This window comes from Erinaceus europaeus, chromosome 17, assembly GCF_950295315.1.
Source record: "Erinaceus europaeus chromosome 17, mEriEur2.1, whole genome shotgun sequence".
NCBI lineage: Eukaryota > Metazoa > Chordata > Mammalia > Eulipotyphla > Erinaceidae > Erinaceus > Erinaceus europaeus.
Genome location: NC_080178.1, coordinates 64,412,390 through 64,435,135, shown reverse-complemented (window position 1 = coordinate 64,435,135; position 22,746 = coordinate 64,412,390). Strand labels below are relative to the sequence as shown.

General features: G+C 44.7%; 1 protein-coding gene across 3 annotated transcripts in view; it reads right to left on the bottom strand.

Moving 5' to 3' along the window:
• The window catches only part of CLPB (ClpB family mitochondrial disaggregase), a 101,199-nt gene that overhangs the window by 64,556 nt on the left and 13,897 nt on the right, over positions 1-22,746 (bottom strand). For 2 of the 3 annotated variants that reach the window (XM_060176881.1, XM_060176883.1), the window contains exon 3: positions 4,522-4,608. The exons of the other annotated variant lie outside the window; for it this stretch is intronic. In XM_060176881.1, the coding sequence (XP_060032864.1) occupies positions 4,522-4,608 (87 nt within the window). The remainder of the gene's footprint in view (positions 1-4,521; positions 4,609-22,746) is intronic. 3 annotated transcript variants of the gene reach the window in all.

The following is a 22,746-nucleotide window of genomic DNA, read 5'->3' as shown; positions in this document are numbered from 1 at the left end:
TAATGCTCAATTCCACTAACTTGCTGATTTACAGTGAGTGTCATTTATGTAAAACTACACAATACATATGTTCACTCTCTAGACAGAGGGAATTCAAGTGACTTATTTCTTCTGTTATTTTTATAAAAAGAATAAACCTGTTTTTGGAAACAGAGAATTTTTGGTTCAATTACTTTTCCTTTTGCCAGTAGGATTGCTGACCCTGATCCAATTTTAACTTTCCCATGTATATTTATATTTGTATTTTAAGTCACCTCACAACTCTTTTTGGAATATGACAGAATTATAAATCATGTCCCCATACATACTTTTTGAATTTTATTCTACAGTAGTTTTTACTGCCTAACATTAAGTAAAATAGTACTGTCCCTATTATTTGTTTAAAAATTATTTTTTAATTAATTTTAATGAGAAAGATACAGAGAGGCAGGGAGAGACCAGAGCATTGCTCAGCTATGGCTTATGGTGGTGCTGGGGATTGAACCTGGGATATTAGAGCCTCAGACATGAAAGTCTTTTGTATAACCACTTGGCTATCTCTCCCTACCCTGTCTTTACTATTCAAAGCAAAATGGTAAATATGTACATATGTCAAGTTCACAAGAAGTTATTCTCCTTAAGGACAGAGAGTTCTACATCCCAAAGGACTTAACATGTCTACCAGGCACTCACTCACAGCAGTTGAGACTGAAATGGTGTGAAGGTTCTCTGATTTTAGCCTTGAATCAAGGGGTTGCTGGTACCTTTATCCAAAATCCAATTCAGACTGGTCAGTATGATTCCCAAAGGGCCAACTGGTTGTGTAAAGGAGAACTGACACACTTCTAATAAGAAAAAACTTACTGGGAGGTAGTGCTAGCACAGACATGAAGATCCTGCACATTTAATGTTGTGGGGCTGGTGAGACAGCTTAGCTGAAAGGGTGCCTGCTTTTCTTTGTGGTCCAGGTTTGAGTTTCTGCCACACCACATCAGGGCACTATAGTGCTTTGGTGCTATGGGGTCCTTCCTTCTCCTCTCTTTGTCTCCTTCTACTCCTCTCTAGCTGAATAAACTGGCCTGGAGTGGTGAAGGCTCATGACAGGGGAAAAAAAAAAAAAAAAGACTCCCATGGAACCTTATTAATGAGTTCTCCTCTCCCAGAATCACACTCCTGCCATTCCCTTTTAACAGATTCTACTTTCTCTTTATATATAGCACTTCTTGCCTTCTAATGTATTATGTGGTTTACTCTTTCATTATATTTGTTACTTATCATCCGCTTTTACCTCTCTCTCTACCCAGGGACTATTGCTAGTATAGAAATAAGCTCAATGAGGGCAAGGATCTTTGTCTAGAACAGTGCCTGGCAAACACAGAGATGCCCTCGAAATTGTAATATAAATATTCAGCCTAAAAGTGTGCTGCACACATACATTAAATCTGCTTTGTTTTGTTTTGGTTCTGGGGCTTTGCGCACCTGTTACATTTCACTGCCCCCAGTGGACTTTTCTCCTTTAAGTTCAGATAAAGAGAGGGAGAGCAAGAGAAGGAAAGACGCACAGTACCACACCACCATTCATAAAGCATCCCTTGGTACTATGCGTGGTGCTTTCACACTGGATCCGCCTGCCTGGTAAAGTGAGCTGTCTCCTGGCCTCATGAGTGTGCAGCGAAATACAGAATGAAACCTGTCCTCCCTGGGTACTAAAAGGAAGAGGGCACCAAACACACACAAAAAAAGACCAGTCATTAGTCTTAGGAACCAAAGCAAGTAAACACAAACCACCACTGTCACTTTGCTCAAAGAGAAGCCATGATGTGCTAATGGCTCTGGGTAAAGACATGCAATCAGTTAAACCAACACTCATTAGATTCAGAGACTGTCCCCAAAGCACAACTACTTGCTAGCTAATCACTGACCGAGAGTACTCACAAGTATAGTGTTCATTCCTCTTCATACTCAACACTGAAAATACTATAGAGAGAGCTAGAGAGACAGAGCAGTGCGAGTACACAGGACTTGGATGTGAGAGGCCCTGGTGCCTCATAATGTGTGGTGCCACATACTGCCAGAGCTGAGCCTTGCTCTAGTCTCTCATTCTGTCTCTCTCAAGAAAATAGATAATTATTTTAAAGATAAAAAAGAGGGGCTGGGGAATCAGGCTGTAGTGCAGCGGGTTAAGTGCACGTGGCACAAAGCTCAAGGCCTGGCATAAGAATCCCAGTTCAAGGCCCCAGCTCCCCACCTGCAGGGGAGTCGCTTCACAGGCAGTGAAGCAGGTCTGCAGGTGTCTATCTTTCTCTTCCTCTCTCTGTCTTCCCCTCCTCTCTCCATTTCTCTCTGTCCTATCCAACAACAACATCAATAACAACAACAATAACAACAATAATAAAACAACAAGGGCAACAAAAGGGAATAAATATTTTAAAAGGGGGGGGGGGGCTGAAAAATAGCTTACCTAGTAAAGCACAGACTTTACTATGTAAAAGAACCTAGGTCTTAGCTCTTGCCCACCACATATGAGCACCAGGCACAAGTCCCAGTGAAGGTCCATGAACAGTGAAGCGATACTGTGTTGTTTCCCCTTTCTCTATATCTGAAATTAAAGAAAAAGGGAAGGAAAAAACAAAAAAAGAAAAAGAAAGCCCACCAGGAGCAGTGGATGTGCAAAGCACAAAGTTCCAATAGGAAAACAAAGAAGAAAAAAGACAAATGGTAAAAGCTACGAGCAGAAGGGCACTCTGCTCTGCCTGGCCCTCCACCACTGGCTGACTCTTAAAGACGGAAATGCATGCAGATGGGGAAAACGTGTGGGTAGGGGTGGTGGTAATATGGCAGCAATGACAGAACTAACTCGTGGTGTCTGAAGTGTAACATAGGCACCAGAGAGAAACACCTCACCGTGTGGAACCTGTAGTCCAGACATCATCTCACTGGAGTCACACAAGAATGTCAAAGAATTCTCCCACTGCCACGTCCCATAATGTCCGTCACATGCTTTGTACTGAGGGCACCCTGTTCACTCCGTGCTGGCATCACTGACTACTCTGTCTCTCCACTTGCATGTCTTCTCCATTCTAGACCATGAGCTCGCACTGTCTCTGATTTTGCAAAGATAAAACACAGAGTCTGACCCAAAGGCATCAAATGTCTACTGGCGAACTGATAAATCTCAGGTGAAGAAGCAGGGAGCCCAGATAATCCTGAAATTTAAGCAGGGCTATGCTGCAGGCCTCTCCACCATACACCATGCTGTTACTTTTTCTTTTAAAAACCGCTGCTTAGAGTTAAAGAAGCCAGTAGGGGAGTGGAGTATAAACAAGCTCATGGCAGAATAACAAGACTCCTGGAAAATATAGCTAAATCTCTAGTCAATCTGGGGCATCGCCCCCAGCTGCTATAAAATCCCCATTCAGCTGGTTTCCCCCACATCTCTGGCCTTCCCAGTGACAACCGGCATTGGCAGACGAGGGCCTACAGATCTGTCTGGATGGCAAATTAAAACTGGTAGTTCCAACTATCAGTTTCAGTGACTGCTACTATTTTCTAAGAAAGCATTTCTCTTTACTTTTATATAGTTAATTCTTTTTCAACAGTTACAGCTAGAGATGGTGAGGGAAGGTGACATTCAACACCAGCCCAGGATCTGCACAGGAAGGCAGCAGTGACATACAACAAAACACACAGCTTGCTGGGCAGGCAGACCAGGCTCTAAAACCTGTCTGTGTAACCTTAGGCAATTCACTTTATCGTTCTGGATTTCAGGGGTTCTCAGCTGCAAAATGAGAACAATATGTACCTTGTGTCGTGGTTGTGAGAAAGCAAGAGAGCTATACAAAGAAGACTGTCTATCTCAGCATCTAGACATCAGCTACACCCTGAGGGAATGGAGGAGGCCTTAGGGAACATGCAGGGCCTGCAATGGGAGGAAAGGAACACTCCTACCTCCCCGGTTTCTTTTTTTTAATTATTATTATCATCTTTACTTGTTTATCGGGTAGACAGCCAAAAACTGAGAAGGAAGGGGAAATGGAAAGGGAGAGACACAGAGAGACACCTGCAGCTCTCCTTCACCACTTGTGAAGCTTTCCCTCTGCAGGTGGGGTCCGGGGGCTCGAACCTGGGTCCTTGTGCATGTCAAAGGAGAGCTCAACCAGGTGCACCACCACCTCGCCCCTCTCCCCATTTATCAACCTTGGAAGAAAAGGCCTATTGGAGAGCTCGCTGGGGGAAATTCAGACTAGACAAGGACAGCCGGTGGTTAATGAAGACAGAGAGCCTTGCACAGGTACACCGGCCATTTCTAAGAGGCCTTCTAGCACTGTGCTGCTTTAGGAATGCAAACAAGTCACCTAAGGCCACAGAAGCAAGAACAGTGGAGCTGGGATCCCAAGCCACACCTGCCACATCTACGACTCAACTGTTGAGTATTGCATGAGAGGCAGAAGAAAGCAAGGGGAGCAGGTGAGGGTGGGAGAGCGCCCAGGAGTGGGGTCTGCAGAGACCTAAGGGAGCCCTGTGTGGAAGGAGATGTCTCACCTGTCGTTTCGGCTGATGGCGGCCACCATGAGTGCTGTCCAACCAAGTTTGTGTCGTGCGTTGACATCTGCACCTTCTGACAACAGTCTGGAAAGACACAGAGGACAGTTTCAATGTATGGCTGATCACTGGCATAAGAGGGGGAGATGAAATGGTCAACAAACAGACTGGGTAAGTCTGGGAAGGGAGGTCTTTGAGAGCTAGAGGCCTCTGGTCACCGCCCCCAACCCCAGGCTTCCTCAGCCCCACCCCTCCTCTGCAGTGAGTCTGCCCTCTGCTGTTATCCTCCTCCCAGTCTTGTGAGAAAGAATGTGCCCCCTCACCTCAATACCTACACACTTCCACACCCTAGATTCAGAATGCTGGCTCCACTTCCACACTTTGGGATATAGCCCTGGCTCTATAGAGCGCTCTATAGGTGGCTTCCTTCATTCACTCCGTTGATAGGTCTCTTTCCCTTCCTTAGAATGTAGCTTATAAAAGCATGTCTATAAAGTGGCTGTCTAGAAACTGCAACTCCTTGAACTCAAGGAAGAATGGAAAGGATGTTTTAAAAAAAAAGAAGCAGTTGTTAGATAAATTAATAAAAACAGTGTTTTAGGTAAACTGTTAAAATCCTAAATCATGGGCCCTGGAATAGAACCAAGTTCTGCTAAATGCCCACTGAACAGAAGCAGTAACTGCTCTCATAAGTCTGTGAAGTCACCTTTTATCTTCAGATAATGGTAACCAGCTAATAGGATGGTAACAGCTCAGCTCAGTGAAGAGTCACTGAAGGTCAAATCACACAGCTGGAAACCAGGTCACAAGGACTATACAGTCAGACTCATCATCTTTCACCCTTCCTCTACACTGAACCCAGTTCCACCCAACACAGAAGACAACAGACCAAAAGGATGTGCAAATGAGCATGACATGTGCTTGGTCCTGTGCTAGGTTCTGAATGAGGGTGAGAAGAAGACAAGGAGTCTTCCCTAGGGAAATACAGTGTGTGTGTGTGTGTGTGTGTGTGTGTGTGTGTGTGTGTGTGTGTGTGTGTGTGTGTGTGTGTGTATGGGTAACGGGTGTCTCACCACAGCATGAAACCACAACCTCTCAACCTGTATGCTTGCCTATTAAAAGTACTGTAGGTGGCCAAGAAAGAGAAACCCCAAAAGTCAAGAGTGGTTCACCAATAAGGCAGGGATCAGCTTATGAGGAATATGTGGAAGGAGTTTGGGAGAAGCTGGGTGTCAACTCTTCAGCAGCTCTGAGCAAAAGGAACACAGTCAGAGGACCCAGAAAACAACATAATGGCTATGCAAAACTTTCATGCCTGAGGCTTTAGGTTCAATCCTTAGTCCCTAGCATCACCACAAACCAGAGTTGAGTAGTGCTCTGATAAAAACAAAACAAAACAAACAAACAAACAAAAAAACCCAACACTTGACACCGACAGTTCATAGGCTCCTAGCATCACTCTTGATATATCATATCTGAGTGAGTGTGCCTCTGGACCAAAACAGCACCTGTGCTGTTAGAGTAAGCAGACGGCTGAGACTTAGGAGGACAGGGAGGCTTCCTCTGCCCACATCCTGGCCTGTGCTGATCACAGAATGAGACAAGCTCTGGCGAAGCCTGAGGGGAGAAGGATCAGCAACATAATGAAACCTTAGAGAAGGGCTATAAGGGGGAACACAGGTCACAGGTGCACAACCAGAGGCTCTAACCCAGTCTTAGTGACAGGTCATTTCAAGGTCCCTATGACGAAGAGATGCTTAAGTTATCCAGACAAAGGGGAAGATGGAGGAGAAGAAATGTTTCAAACAGAGGCAATGTTTCTCACATTGAGAAAGTGGCATGTTTGGGGGGTGGGGGGAGTGCAGGCTGTGGAGCACCTGGTTAAGTGCAAACATTACAATGCAAAAGGACCCTGGCCCCCACCTGCAGGAGGAAAGCTTCACAAGCGGTGAAGCAGTGCTGTCGGTGTCTCCCTGTCTCTCTCCCTATCCTCCCCTCCCTTCTCAATTTCTGTCTCTGTCCAGTAATAAATAAAAAATAATAACAAAAAAGGAGAGAGAAGGTGGTGTGGGTTACAGGATGCTCTGAGAGAAGATTAACTTGACCAGGGCAAGAAGTACGAGAGAGTCATATAAGTTAGAGAAGGGGAGAGAGAGAGAGAGAGAGAGAGAGAGAGAGAGAGAGAGAGAGAGAAGGAGGAGGAGGAGGAGGAGGAGGAGGAGGAGGAGGAGGAGGAGGAGGAGGAGGAGACAGAGAAGAAGGAGAAGGAGAGTCAGAGCACCTCTCTGCTATGAGAGACACCAGGGTCACACTGGGTGTGCGTGCGGTAAGCATGTGTACACAGCCACTCTGTGCCCAATGCTGTGCTGGCGGCTGGTGAGGCCACTAGAGACTGGTTGATGCTTTCTAGACCTGAGACAAGTCGGATGTTTTGATTGCTTTTTCTCTGTGTATGTGTTCTCATTACGTCTTTCCCACAAATGTTTAAAAATAGGCTTATACTGCTAGCAGCAGCATGGCTCCTTTCCCTTCTTTCCTTCCTTTCCTTTCATTCGTCACAGCTGGGGCTTCACTGCTCTGGAATTATTGTTTTTTTTCAGCTATATATAGAGAGAAAGACATCAGAGAACCAAAGCTTTTTTCCAGTGTGTTGGGGGCTGGGCTCAAACTTGGGTCTTGCTGTGACACAGCAGGTGCTTGAAGCAAGTGAGCTGCCCCACAGGCTGGCGTGGCACCTCCAGCACACTCCCCTCTGCTTTCCCAGGGAGCACACCCAGCAGCTGTCTCCTAGCCACTAAAAACAACACTTCAAGAACTTTCTCTTTTGTGTCCCCTTTCAGAACTGTGTATTTCCTAGTGTCTGTACTCAGAGTGAGTTCTGGGGTGTAGGCTTGGCATGTGTCTGATCTAGCTGCAGAGTACCATGGCCCTCTCCAAAGCAGCTGCTCATCTGTCTCATGGTGCTGTCCCTGTGCCACCCCTTGGCAGTGGCCAGCTTCTTCCCCACTGCCAGCTCGGTGTGTGCGAAAGAGCATCCCCATATCCTTTCAGTCTCATGTCTCTGATCACCAGCAATGTCAGGCTGCTTATCAGATGCATGGCAGTTGGTGTTTGGGCGCTCCTTTTTCTGAACACCATGGGGTTTTCTTTTCAGGGCAGGGAGGAGGCTTCTCTGCACTTGTTGTTCTTTCAGGGACTGGAGTAGAACGAGCACAATGCTGGAGACCTGGCTTCTACTTCTGCCCTAAGACTCTAGGGAAAGCCTAGCATCTAAGCTTCCATTTCTTCACTCACCTGCTGGGTCATAGTTCCTGTCAGCTTCACAGGGGTTTCAGAGGCAGCACTGAATCTGAAAACAGCTCTACAAATTGGGGGGGGGGGGTAGAGGGTGTGCAGTGGGGAGGTGGAAGATGGGACACAGGACTTGAAATAGGAAGTAAATCTCAGAACTCTTCAGTGAAACTACAAACTTCTAAGCCCTGTTCGGCATCCTGGCTGGACATCACTTTTTGCAGCCCCTGGGGTTGAGATGTAATGGAAAAAGCAATGACCCTGGAGTCTGAAGTCTGGAGTTTGGAGCCTGCCCTGGTCATTTGCTAGCTGTGGTAAAGGGTACTAGTCCTATTGTGCAAGGTGGTTGTAAGGATTAGGAGATACCACACAGAACTCCACAAGGAGTGGTGGCACCTGCTAAATCAAAGGCACCAGGACTCACAAAGCCACCACCACCTGCAGCCCGATGTCAACTTCTCCTCTTTCAGAGCTGGGTGGGCCCCTCCCCCATGCCCCATGTGCACAGCACCCCCCAAAAGTTGGGATTTCACAAGCCAGGTCTCTTCTATTTCAATTTTGTTGCTTTGCAAGTGAATGCCCAGCGGGCAGTCATTTCAAAGTCCTAGGCCAGCTGGGCGGGTGGCTGCCTGCTGAGAAGGACTGAAAGGGCCTCTGAGGCCTGAGAACGCCACCCTTGCTCTCCCCTGTGATTTTCACCAACAGACAAAATGCAGTGAGTGAATTAATCTCTTTTAAAAAGAGCAATGCTTGTGACAGAGCACGGTGTCTCCGAAAAGGTTAGGATTCCATCATCCCTGAGATGATGAGTGGAGCGCTTAATGCAGGCTGCCACTCAGGGCACAGCAGCCCGTGTCCGGGGGCCGGGGGAGCGGGGTGAGCAGTGGCCGTCTTTCTGGGCTCACTCCAGATGTGGGGAAGGTCCTTCTCTAATCAACTAGGTCTCCTCCTTGGCAAGACACAGGTGGGGGACACTACTGGGGGTGGGGGCTAAGGCTGAAGGGGGGTGGCGACCTGGGTAGTTGATAAGAGCAGTTCTGAGTTCAGGCCCAGCTCTGGCACAAATAATCACAGGTAGGAGGGGACTGAGGAAGGAGAGAGCCTGATTTAATGCAGGCTCTGGCACTGACTGTGTGGGTAGCCCTGGATAAACAAGTGGCTCAGCTTCTCTAGACCAAGTCTGCTTGGTCTCCTCACATAAGAGGCAGCTTCTGCGCTCTCAGCCTGTTCCAAGCTTGTTACCCCCGCAGCCTCATATCATAAGTATAAGAGGCACCATGAAGAGATTGAAGAAACAGATCTATGAAAATCAGTGGTTGGTGGTCCGGAAATAGCTCAACAGGTAAAGGAGCGGCATGCCTGATCCCCACAGTGGTGCTCTGGCCTCGCTCTCGTGCAACCCTTTTGCTATATACCGCAAATAAAATAGAAGACTTGGCATGCAATGACACACTATGCAAACAGGAGTGTCATGGCTGTTGTTATCAGTACTTTCCAATCTGCCTCAACTCTAATTTAAAGAAGTAACAGATTAAAGCAGGATGATATGTGTGAGGTGTACACAGAACTTGGAAAACAAGTTCTCAGAACTCCTGGAGGTTATAAACGAATGGTCACGGGAGTCAGACTGTAGCACAGTGGGTTAAGTGCAGGTAGTGCAAAGCACAAGGACTGGCGTAAGGATCCCAGTTCAAGCCCTGGCTCCCCACCTGCAGGGGAGTCACTTCACAAGCTGTGAAACAGGTGTCTTTCTCTTCTCCTCTCTATCTTCCCCTCTTCTCTCCATTTCTCTCTGTCCTATCCAACAATGACAACAACAATAATAATAACTACAACAATAAAACAAGGGCAACAAAAAGGGAATAAATAAATAAATATTTAAAAAATAAATAAATAAACGAATGGCCACACATCCCCAGGAAAGGGCAGCAATAGAAGGGCTCCCCAACTGAAGAGCTAAAGATTCCCACAGGAGACTAACAAATCGGAGAGGAAAACAAAGCTGCTCCAATCTCCTAGGGTCCGAGAGTCCTCAAGGCTGCCAGCCCAACAGACAGACAAAATCATCTGTCACAAGGAAGGGGGAAGAGGAGCCAAGTGGTGGCACACCTGGTAATCACACATACTATAGTGGTGAAGCAGTGCTGCAAGTCTCCCTTTCTCTCTCTCTCTCTCTCTCTCTCTCTCTCTCCCTCTCCCTCTCTCTCTCCCTCTCTCTCCCTCTTTCATCTCCTCATCACAACCAAATTTCTTTCTGTCCTATCAAAAATTTTTAAGGGCGATGAGGAAGCCAAACTGTCATTTTCTGCTGTGAAATGTAGTATTATTTCAAGTTTCTTTTTTTCTTTTTTTTTGCCTCCAGGGTTATCGGTGGGGCTCCGTGCCTACACTACGAATCCACTGCTTCCAGAGGCCATTTTTTCCCATTTTGGTTGCCCTTGTTGTTATTGTTATTGTTATTGTTGTTATTACTCTTCTTTAAAAGGGAAAATTATCTTTCACTTCTAGAAACTAGGGTGTATCTGGACTCTTCACTCCAGTACAGGCACAGAGGCCTGTCAACTAGAGGGCTGAAGGCTAAAGGAATGGATGTCTGCAGCCCTTCTCCAAACAAATCTCTAACCAAACATCTGTTGTGTGGTGGAAAGCTCCCAGTTTTATGCTGTGTACCTGTCTTTATTAAAGAACTTGGACTCTATGGTGGGGGGGGGGGTAGACAATACAGTGATTATGCAAGAGACCTCATGCCTGAGGCTCCAAAGTCCCAGGTTCAATACCCCACAATACCATAAACCAGAGCTGAGCAGTGCTCTGGTAAAAAAAAGACTCCTGGGTGCATGTGGGTGTGGGTACAGTTTCTCACTCAGGGCTGAGGACACTACGATACTGGCCTGGGGCTAGAGGCCATGGACTGCAGTTAGGACTCTACTAGTAACAAGCTGTGTAGACACAGGTAAATATCCCTTCTCTATGAACCTCACCTCGTTCTGCAGGGGGGGGAAAAAGGGAACTGAATGAAGTGATTTCTGGATTCCTTACCAGTTCCACAATCCTAGGATTTTAAATATGATTTACATCAGAACTGAGATTCTGAGCAGACAGGGCACTTGATAATCCTCCAAAGGCAAGACAGCTCAGGCTCTCTGCAGGAGGAAGCAGCCCCAGACAGGGCTCGGGCAGTCTGCACTAGCTAGCTAGCTCGTGGCTCTTCCACACAGGGGAGGAGGTGCTACCACTTGATTTTTCCTTCCTCCTTCAAGACCAATCAATACACAGTGACCACTGAACTTCAATCATGAATTGTTCCAACTGATTTCCGGATCCTTCACAGGCCCAGCCCTCAGCTGCAGCTGGAGAGGGGGCTGCAGGCTAGGGAGTCCTATCCCACCTGCATCAGGGGTCTGGAAGCAGTGAGCCATGCAGACTCAGTCATGATCACTATCTGGGCAACAGGGCTCTGGCTGGAGCCTCCCAGAAGGTCCTGTTTACAGTAAAAAATAACACCAGGCCCTGCTGTCTGAGCAGAGGCGATATGCCTGGGGCTAGAACACACACACACACACACACACACACACACACACCATCTGTGCCTTATCTACCCAGCCAGTCAGCTGGGAGGGGCAGACAAGTGAGGAGAGGCAGCTCTCAGCCCCCAGCCTAGGCCAGGATCCTGGGGTTCTCATTCCCAGCACAAGGCCTCTGTGGCATCTGCTGCATTTGCTACTTGCGCTGAACTCTCTCCTTCAAGGCCCAGCCCAAGACCCTTCCTCCAGGCAGAGCTCCAGGTACTCTCACTCACAACGAGGGCCCAGGAGTTTACTCTTCTGCAACCGCAGGGAAGTGGTTTCATGGTGTGGGAGGAGAGACGCGTTTCCACAGCACCCGCACCCAAAGTGGGCACTCCGTGCAGAATGCGTGCAGGCTTCATCTCTAGCTATCTCCCAGCAATTTAGCCTGACAGCTTCCAAAGCTGAAGACTAATGTGTAGAGACCAATCATTCCAACTTCTTTTATACACACAGACATAGAGGCTTTCGAACAGATGGGTCCAGATGTGAGCCTGCTCCTCCAGGCTGTATGGCTGTGGGCAGGTCAGTAACCTCTCTGAACCGCTCATCTAATATCTCCAGTTGATGGGTCCAGCTAGAGCACTAGCGGAACCGAAGGGAGAGTGTGTGAAAGCACCGTCCTTTCCAAACATGAGGCCCATCATTACGATGGCTCCACCTGTTTAGAGGAGGGAGCATAGCAGGACATGAACAAACACTGGACTAAACAGCACATGCCCAATAATTGGGGCGCTCACTATTTGTCCCATTTTCTTTCTAGCATAAAGCCAGCATACATTCCAGCACAGAGTGTTTTTCCATTTTTATTTAAAAGTTTCAAACTCATAGAGTTACGAAAACAGCTCAGGCCCCTTGTGTAGCCTTCACTCAGACACCCATTACATTCTGCCTCATTTGCTGTATCGCACCTCTCTTTTCTGAGCCATGCATGTTTCTGACATCACACTTTTACTACCAAATCCTTCAGCTCATAGCTAGTACCAGAACATTCTCTACATGACCACCAGCCAACAGCAAACCCAGAATACTTCACACTCAGCAACAGTTTTTATCTAACAGATAGCCCATCCTCAAGTTTCCTCAATCCTCCCAATAAATCCTTTATAGCAGCCTCCCCGTGACTCAGATGTATGTCAGGATCAGTACTGGAGCCATGCAAGACCTGAGTCTTTATCTAGAGTAGCTTCTCAAGGCAGGGATGATAGCATAATGGTTAAGCAAAATGACTTTCATGCCAGAGTCCATAGTTCCAGGTTTGATCCACTGCACCACCATAAACCAGTTGAGCAGTGCTCTAGTAAAATAAAATAACTTCTCAGCCTCTTTGATTTTCACAATACTAACATTTTTTGCAGAGTAAGTTTACAGAATTTCCTACTTAGAGAGTTTTAAAGAAGCTACTTTTCTATTATTTATCCAGTCATTCAACAAATTGTCCCTCAGACTGGTCACCACTAGGACTGAGAAAAATGCAGAGGGTTCCTGGATGAAGCCGGTAATGGACTTGCCTTCAGGGTATTGATTAGATAGCCACACAGTCTGAAAAAACTAAAATACAAGCAAGGACTGGAGAAAAATACCATGTGAGTTCCCTTCAGGGAGGACCTCATGAGCACAAACATAGGTTCTTGGGACTCTCTCTGGGAAACATCTCTTGATTTCCCAAGCAATGTGCACTGTAGCTCATACTCAACAAAACGCAACAACCTGTCAATACGGGCTACTGTGCCCCAAGGTGCCCTCATGTCCTGCCAGGCAGTCCTGGCAGTGCTGCGTCCCAGAGAGTCAATCAGCAGCTGCCTCAGTGAGGAAGGAGGAGGAAAGGGCTGTCCAGGCAGCTTTAGTGGGAGAAAGGCTGTGGTCGCCACCTACAGGCAGCACAGCAGGATGCTAGGCTGCTACAGAGTAGGCTGAGCTGTTGGCTGCTTGCCAGGAAGCTGCCATATTATGCCTGGGAGATAGAGAAGTGACTCCAACTTCTTAGAGTTGGCACTTGAGACACCATTTGCCAGCTCCAAACTCCCGTGTGGTTTCCAGTAAAGAATGGACCGTCGTACTACAGCAAACCATAACAAAAGGACTTTTCAAAGTTAACCCAATTACCAATTAATGTGATGATAACATTAACTATCGATTGTCTTTTTGAACCCTAAGACAGCAGGAACCTCACATCTCCACTATAGAGCCTCTACTTCCCCCAGTCCTGGAACCCTTGGATAGGGCCCACTTTCCCGTATGCCTCTCCCAATCCATATCAAATAATATTGCATCTGCCGATCACAACCTAATCAATGCAACGATGGCCACCCCAACATGCTTCACTTCAGTCTGTGTCTAGAGACTTCACGTGTGGAATGACAACCCTTCAGCTTCATTACTAGGGTGAGACCTTTCCTTTCATAGTATACTCTAATTCCATCTCAGGTGGTTCACTTTCTAACAAAGTCCCAAAACCTAGATATACACCAGTTTCTGTGAGAGAGAGCATATGTTCACACGTATCCATAAACTACTGCAAAATATATACCTGAAAGCAGAAGTACACTAGAGTTTGAAGTGAGTATCCCCCTAACACTTCCTCTCCACTATTCCAAGCTTTGGGTCCATGATTGCTCAACAATTTGTTTGGCTTCGTATGTTAACTCTCTTTTCAGTCACCAGGTTCCAGATGTCATCAGGATGCCGGCCAGGCTTCCCTGAAGACCCCACCAATGTGTCCTGGAGCTCCGCTTCCCCAGAGACCCACCCTACTAGGGAAAGAGAGAGGCAGACTGGGAGTATGGACCGACCAGTCAACGCCCATGTTCAGCGGGGAAGCAATTACAGAAGCCAGACCTTCTACCTTCTGCAACCCACAATGACCCTGGGTCCATGCTCCCAGAGGGATGGAGAATGGGAAAGCTATCAGGGGAGGGGGTGGGATATGGAGATTGGGTGGTGGGAATTGTGTGGAGTTGTACCCCCCTACCCTATGGTTTTGTTAATTTATCCTTTCTTAAATAAAAAAAAGAATGGACCGTACAAAGGCAACCACAATAGCTGGTCCCCAGCACAGATGAGCTGACAAAATAGTTCACTTGGACAATGTGCTGTTTTGCTGTGCATGCAAACCCAGGTTCATGTCCGGCCCCCACTGCACTGAAGGAAGATTTGGGGCTGTGGTCTCTTTCACTCTCTACCTCTGCCTCTCTGTCATCCATTTTGAACCAATAATTCAAAAAGACACACACAACCCTATGTTTACCGCACAACTATTCACAATGAAATAAGTATCTACTTGTTAGTAGCTATTGACCAAGATGACGTGGTCCGTTACACAATAGATTTGGCTTCTGATTGCAGAACTGAGGTCGTGAGAGGGAGGTGCTGAGCAAAGGATGGCAGGGACTCAATAGGTTGGTGGAGGTTACCAGCACTCTGGCAGTGTGGCTTAGCATGGTTTGGTAACATGGTTTGAGGAGTTGTGAACTTCTACTCTTATAAGACACACAGTATTGTGAGCTGATGTTAGCTCAGTTAAGTATGTACTAAGTGCTGTATCACAGGTGCTCTGAGAGCTGTTTGTACAAGGTCAGTGAACACACCACATGCTTGGTTCTTCATGTCTCACAAAATTCTGGAATGGTGGAGTTCAAAAGAGCTCACATTTTGTAAACAGCAGGTGATGTATGAGCCGCTTAGTATTTAGGATCTCCTGTGATGAGAGAAGGAGCCCGAGTCTTACAGAGGGTAACTGACTGAAGATTACAAACTCAGTGAGCAGCCATCTGGGATCAGAGCCTGTGCTCACTATCGGCCCACACTGTAGTCCAGGCTACACAGCCCGTCTTTTTCTTGCTTTCTTTCCCACATTCAACCTGGGGCCAACACAGCAGAAGGATCTGAGGAGACCAACCAAGTGACAGAAAACGATAAAGGAAAAACCCTAAGTGGAAAGGAGGTTATCTGAGTGATGCAGATACACTCTGATTAGCTTTTTCCACAACATTCTAGTCAAAAGACCCTCTTAGACTCAGGATAAGAAAGGTGAAATCTGTCCTTGCATCTTCCTGGTAGCCTCATGGCTGGGCTAACTGCAGGCTGAACAGGCCTAAATGTGCAGTGCTGATGCCAAGAAAGCTCACGCAAGCTGAGGTCAATTAGCAGAAGTGTAACATTTCTAAAGGGGATGGATGAGTGCCATACTAGGAACTTTGTGAACATTTCATTAGAGCGTGACTAGGATGGGTAGGAGGCTTAAAGCTCAAGGAAACTAGGTCCAGAACTCTGCCTCCTGGTAAAAAACTTTGGGACAGGGAAGGAAAGCTGTGGGGTCCTACAGAACAATGTGAACGGGGCAAAGACCACTGCAGACAGTCAACATACAGTGGTGAGCTGGGGAACCAGCACAGGCTATGCAGAAAGACTCTCATGCCTGAGGCACCAAAGGTCCCAGGTTCAGCCCCTGGCACCACCATAAGCCAGGGCTAAGCAGTGCTCTGGTCTCACTCTGTCTGTATTTTTCTCTCTCATTAAAATAAATAAAATGTTGAAAACAACCATATAGAAATAGCATCCCCCTCTCCCCTTTTCTTTCTTCTCTTTCTGCCAGAGCACTGCTCAGCTCTGGCTTATACTGGTACAGGGGACTGAACCTGGAACCTAGTCTTTTTTTTTTTTTTTGCATAGCATTAAGCTACCTCCCAGGCACTATGACAGCCTGTTATGTCTCAAATGTTATGCTAGTGCTGTTCACACTTACTACGGGAGAATTCATCACGAGGTAAAAGTATTTTTCTAGGGTTTGGCAAGAAAGCTCACCTGGAAACATGCCTGCTGTGTCAGATGCTCAAACCCAGGTTTGAACCCAGCCCTCATCACATCCAGCAAGCTTCAGTGCTATGGTATCTCTCCTCTCTTCCTCTACGAAAAAGTATGTCTTGAGTGGTGACGTTCTGACAGTGAAAGACACTTTTTCCCTCTAGTTGCAAAGTACTTTTAATTATATGACTTCAACTGCCCAAAAAGTTTTTCCACCAAGGTCCTTGCATCCAAATACTATCTTGCTTATGAAACCTTTAATTTCTTTTTACTTTATTATTATTTTGAAATTTTCTAAATTGGGGAGTAATGGTTTACAGTAAACAGTAAATACAGTTGTTGGTACATGTGTGAAATTTCTCAGTTTTCTGAAAAACACTTTAAACACTCCCCCGAACCGCCACCTAGGTCCTCCTCCACCATCATGCACCAGGACCAGAAAGCAGTCCACCAAACCCAGTCCAAGTTCTGCTTTGTGTTTCCTTCTGTTCTTATTTCTCAGCTTCAATCTATGAGCGGGATCATCCCATATCCATCCTTCTCTTTCTGGCTTATCTCAGGTAATAAGACTCCTTCAAGCTCCTTCTAAGATGAGGTGAAGAAGGTGAATTCACCTTTAATAGCCGAGCAGTATTCCATTGTAGATAGACCACAACTTGCTCAGCCACTCATCTGTTATTGGATACCTGGTTGCTTCCAAGTTTTGGTTATTACACATTCTGCTGCTATGAACATAAGTATACACAGATCTTTCTGGATGTGTACGCTTGGTTCCTTAGGATATTTTTTAACCACAGCCCCGCTCAGCTCTGGCTTATGGGGATTGAACCCGGTACCTGAAGCTTTTATTTTTCATATGTGTTAATTACAATTCTCTCTCTCTTTTTAATTGCTACCAGGATTATCACTGGGGCTCAGTACTAGCACTATGAATCCACCACTCCTGGCAGCCTTTATTTATTTATTTGATAAAGAGAAAGATGTGGGGGGTTGGGGGGGAGCTGGAGGGAGGAAGACAGACACCTCTCACCAAGTGTCCCCCCTGCAGGTGGGGAGCAGGGGCTCCAACCCAGGCCCTCACACATGGTAATGTGTACTCAATGGGATATGCCACTGCTCAGCCCTCCAATTACAACTCTTTTACCAACTGCAAGTTCCTTGTAAGGTCAAGGTTGTTTTGATACATCTAGATGTTTCTCAATGTTGAGGGGCATATAATGCTCATTATGAGCCTTAAAAATGACTAAATGCCAACAGAGAGACACAAGTGGCCTTTAAACACATGAAAAGATGGCCTATGTCACCTACTATTATGAAAATCAAAATCACAATAGGGTATCATTTCATACACAATAGGCTGGCTACAAAAAAAAATGACAAGTGTTGACAGCGATGTGGAGAGAACATAACCTGAGACCAGGTGTTGGCGCACCTGGTTGAGCACACGTTACAGTGCACAAGGACCTGGGTTCAAGCCCCCAATCCCCACCTGCAGGGGAAAGCTAGGCAAGTGGTGAAGCAGGGCTGCAGATGTTTCTCTGTCTCTCTCCCTCTCTATCTATCCCTGTATAACTCTCCATTTCTGGCTGTCTCCATCTAATAAAGATAATAAAAAATGTAAAAAAGAAAGAAAGAAAGAAAGAAAGAGAGAGAGAAAAAGAGAGTGCGCACAGAACCCTCAAATATTGCTGGTGAAGATGCAAAATGATGCAACCATTTTGGAAAACGGTCTTGCAGTTCCTCAAGAGTCTAAGAGAATTTACATATGATGCAATAATTCCACTGCAGAGCTACCAGAACTCATCCACACACAGAGCAAACAAAAACACCTTTGTTTTTGTTTGTACACAACTGTTTAAAACAACACTGCTCAATAGTCAATAGTTAAAATGAAAACATAAGTGTTCATCAGCTGATAAAGAAAATGTGTAAAGAAAATGTGTCATATCTATACAACCTAGTTACAAACAGGAATAAAATACTGATAGATGCTATAATGTGAGTATTAAAAATATGCTAAATTAGGATCTAGAGATGAACTAAAAAAAACCAAGTGGGACTTCCGGAGGCGGGGCTACGAGCAGCAGCAGATCTGTTTCTCTCCTCTCCTCTCCTCTCCTGGATCAACTAGGAATACCAAAGGAGACCACCTGGGACCACAACAAGACAGGACTAGAATGTCTACAGGAACCCACCAAATCACTGGTGAGTGCAAACACACATGGCTGGTGACAGAGAGGAGCCTAGGGAGAGACTAAGTGGCTGGTAATAGTCCGGCAGTTTATCAGTTGAGACACCACCTCCAGTCTGTTCCACCAACAAGGGGTCATTCTCAAGGATATGTTATGCCACAAAGACAGCATCAGCAAATTCAAGAGCATTAAAATCATCCCAAGCATCTTCTCAGACCACAGTGGAATGAAACTAACACTTAACAATCAACAAAAGATTAGTAACAGTCCCAAAATGTGGAAACTCAACAATACACTTCTCAACAACCTCTGGGTCAAAGAGGAAATCAAGGAAGAAATCAAAATGTTTCGAGAGTTCAATGAAAATGAAGACACAAGCTATCAAAATATTTGGGACACAACTAAGGCAGTACTGACAGGGAAGTTCATAGCTATAGAAGCTTACATTAGAAAACAAGAAAAAGCACAAATAAACAGCCTGATTGCACATCTTAAAGACCTAGAAGAATAACAACAAAGGAACACTAAAGCAAACAGAAGGACAGAAATCACTAAAGTTAGAGCAGAAATAAATAACATTGAGAATAAGAAAACCATACAAAAGATCAACGAAAGTTAATGTTGGTTCTTCGAAAGAGTGAACAAAATCGACAAACCTTTAGCCAGACTCACAAAACAAAAAAGGGAGAAGACCCAAATAAATCGGATAGTAAATGAAAGAGGAGATATCACAACAAACACTACAGAAATTCAACATATCATGCGAGGCTTCTATGAACAACTATATGCCACCAAGCTAGAGAACCTGGAAGAAATGGACGATTTCCTAGATACCTACCAACTTCCAAAACTAAGTAAAAAGGAAGTGGATAACATGAACAGGCCCATCACAGCCAATGAAATTAAAACAGTTATCAAAAATGTCCCCAAAAATAAAAGTCCTGGACCAGATTGTTTTACAAATGAATTCTACAAAACCTTCAAAGAAGAACTCATACCTCTACTTTAAAAAATCTTCCAGAAGATCTAAGACACAGGAATACTGCCAGCTTCTATGAAGATCACTCTGATACCAAAAGTAGACAGGGACACAACCAAAAAAGAAAACTACAGACCAATATCTCTGATGAACATAGATGCTAAAATATTAATGGGAAACTGGGGAATGTTATGCATGTACAAACTATTGTATTTACTGTTGAATGTGAAACATTAATCCCCCAATAAAGAAATAAATTTTAAAAAATTTAAAAAAAAAGGATGGTACTGGGGAAGTAGGCAATTAATGTCAGAGAGAACAATGAGTGTGTGAAAAGCAGTAACTGCCATTGGAAGTGAACCTATCCTGAGTACCCATGCCTCTAGAACACTAATTCTATAAACTTGACTAAAAACTAAAAATAAAACAGTCAATAAATCTTATTATATTTATTTTAAAAAAAAGATGCTAAAATATTGAACAAAATTCTAGCCAACTGGATACAGCAGTATATCAAAAAGATTGTTCATCATGGCCAAGTGGGGTTTATCCCAGGCATGCAAGGTTGGTTTAATATATGTAAATCAATCAATATGATCCACCACATCAACAAAAGCAAGACCAAAAACCACATGGTCATATCAATAGATGCAGAGAAAGCCTTTGACAAAATACAACATCCCTTTATGATCAAAACACTACAAAAAATCAGAATAGATGGAAAATTTCTGAAGATAGTGGAGTCTATATATAGCAAACCTACAGCCAACACCATACTCAGTGGTGAAAAACTGGAAGCATTTCCACTCAGATTAGGTACTAGACAGGGATGCCCACTATCACCATTACTATTCAACATAGTGTTGGAAGTTCTTGCCAGAGCAATCAGGCAGGACCAAAGAATTAAAGGGATACAGAATGGAAGAGAAGAAGTCAAACTCTCCCTCTTTGCAGATGACATGATAGTATACACAGAAAAACCTAAGGAATCCAGCAAGATGCTGTTGGAAATCATCAGGAAATACAGTAAGGTGTCAGGCTATAAAATTAACATTCAAAAGTCAGTGGCATTCCTCTATGCAAACACTAAGCTAGAAGAAATTGAAATCCAGAAATCAATTCCTTTTACTATAGAAACAAAAACAATAAAATATCTAGGAGTAAACCTAACCAAAGAAGTGAAAGACTTGTATACTGAAAATTATGAGTCACTACTCAAGGAAATTGAAAAAGACACAAAGTGGAAAGATATTCCATGTTCATGGGTTAGTAGAATTAACATCATCAAAATGAATATACTACCCAGAGCCATCTACAAATTTAATGCTATCCCCATTAAGATCCCAAGCACATTTTTTAGGAGAATAGAAAAAATGCTACAAATGTTTATCTGGAACCAGAACAGACCTAGAATTGCCAAAACAATCTTGAGAAAAAAGAACAGAACCGGAGGCATCACACTCCCAGATCTCAAATTGTATTATAGGGCCATTGTCATCAAAACTGCTTGGTACTGGAACATGAACAGACACACTGACCAGTGGAATAGAATTGAGAGCCCAGAAGTGAGCACCCACACCTGTGGACATCTAATCTTTGACAAAGGGGCTCAGACTATTAAATGGGGAAAGCAGAGTCTCTTCAACAAATGGTATTGGAAACAATGGGTTGAAACATGCAGAAGAATGAAACTGAACCACTGTATTGCACCAAATATAAAAGTAAATTCCAAGTGGATCAAGGACTTGGATGTTAGACCACAAACTATCAGATACTTAGAAGAAAATATTGGCAGAACTCTTTTCCGAATAAATTTTAAAGACAACTTCAATGAAACGAATCCAATTACAAAGAAGGCTAAGGCAAGTATAAACCTATGGGACTACATCAAATTAAAAAGCTTCTTCACAGCAAAAGAAACCACTACCCAAACCAAGAGACCCCTCACAGAATGGGAGAAGATCTTTACATGCCATACATCAGACAAGAGGTTAATAACCAACATATATAAAGAGCTTGCCAAACTCAACAACAAGACAACAAATAACCCCATCCAAAAATGGGGGGAGGACTTGGACAGAATATTCACCACAGAAGAGATCCAAAAGGCCAAGAAACATGAAAAAATGCTCCAAGTCTGGGGCTGGGTGATGGCACACCTGGTTGAGCGCACATGTTACAATGCACAAGGACCCAGGTTCGAGCTCCAGTCCCCACCTGCAGGGGGAAAGCTTTACAAGTGGTGAAGCAGTGCTGCAGGTGTGTCTCTGTCCCTCACCCTCTCTACTCCTCCCTTCCCTCTCAATTTCTGACTGTCTCTATCTAATAAATAAATAAAGATAATTTTTAAAAAATGCTCCAAGTCTCTGATTATCAGAGAAATGCAAATAAAGACAACAACGAGATACCACTTCACTCCTGTGAGAATGTCATACATCAGAAAAGGGAACAGCAGCAAATGCTGGAGAGGGTGTGGGGTCAAAGGAACCCTCCTGCACTGCTGGTGGGAATGTCAATTGGTCCAACCGCTGTGGAGAGCAGTCTGGAGAACTCTCAGAAGGCTAGAAATGGATCCACCCTATATCCTGCAATTCCTCTCCTGGGGATATATCCTAAGGAACCCAACATATCCATCCAAAAAGATCTGTGTATACATATGTTCTTGGCAGCACAATTTGTAATAGCCAAAACCTGGAAGCAACCCAGGTGTCCAACAACAGATGAGTAGCTGAGCAAGTTGTGGTATATATACACAATGGAATGCTACTCAGCTGTCAAAAATGGTGACTTCACCGTTTTCAGCCGATCTTGGATGGACCTTGAAAAAAATCATGTTGAGTGAAATAAGTCAGAAACAGAAGGATGAATATGGGATGATCTCACTCTCAGGAAGAAGTTGAAAAACAAGATCATAAAAGAAAACACAAGTAGAACCTGAAATGGAATTGGCATATCGCACCAAAGTAAAAGACTCTGGGGTTGGTGGGTGGGGAGAATACAGGTCCAGGAAGGATTCAGAGGACCTAGTGGGGGTTGTATTGTTATATGGGAAAATGGGGAATGTTATGCATGTACAAACTATTGTATTTACTGTTGAATGTAAAACATTAATTCCCCAATAAAAATAAATAAATAATTAAAAAAAAAAAAAAAAACCAAGCAAGCAAACTGTTTCTAAGACTTGTGAAAACTCTGGTGGCTCTCTTTGGGCGGTGGAAGGGTGAGGACACAGAACTTTGGTGGTGGGTGTGGCATGGAACTATATACTGTAATCTTACTGCCTGTAACCTACTATTAATAAAAAATAAAAATGGACTGGGTTTGGTGTATTGCACCAAAGTAAAGAACTCTGGGGGGTGGGAAGGTTGGCTGGGTAGGGAGGGCTTTCAGGTCC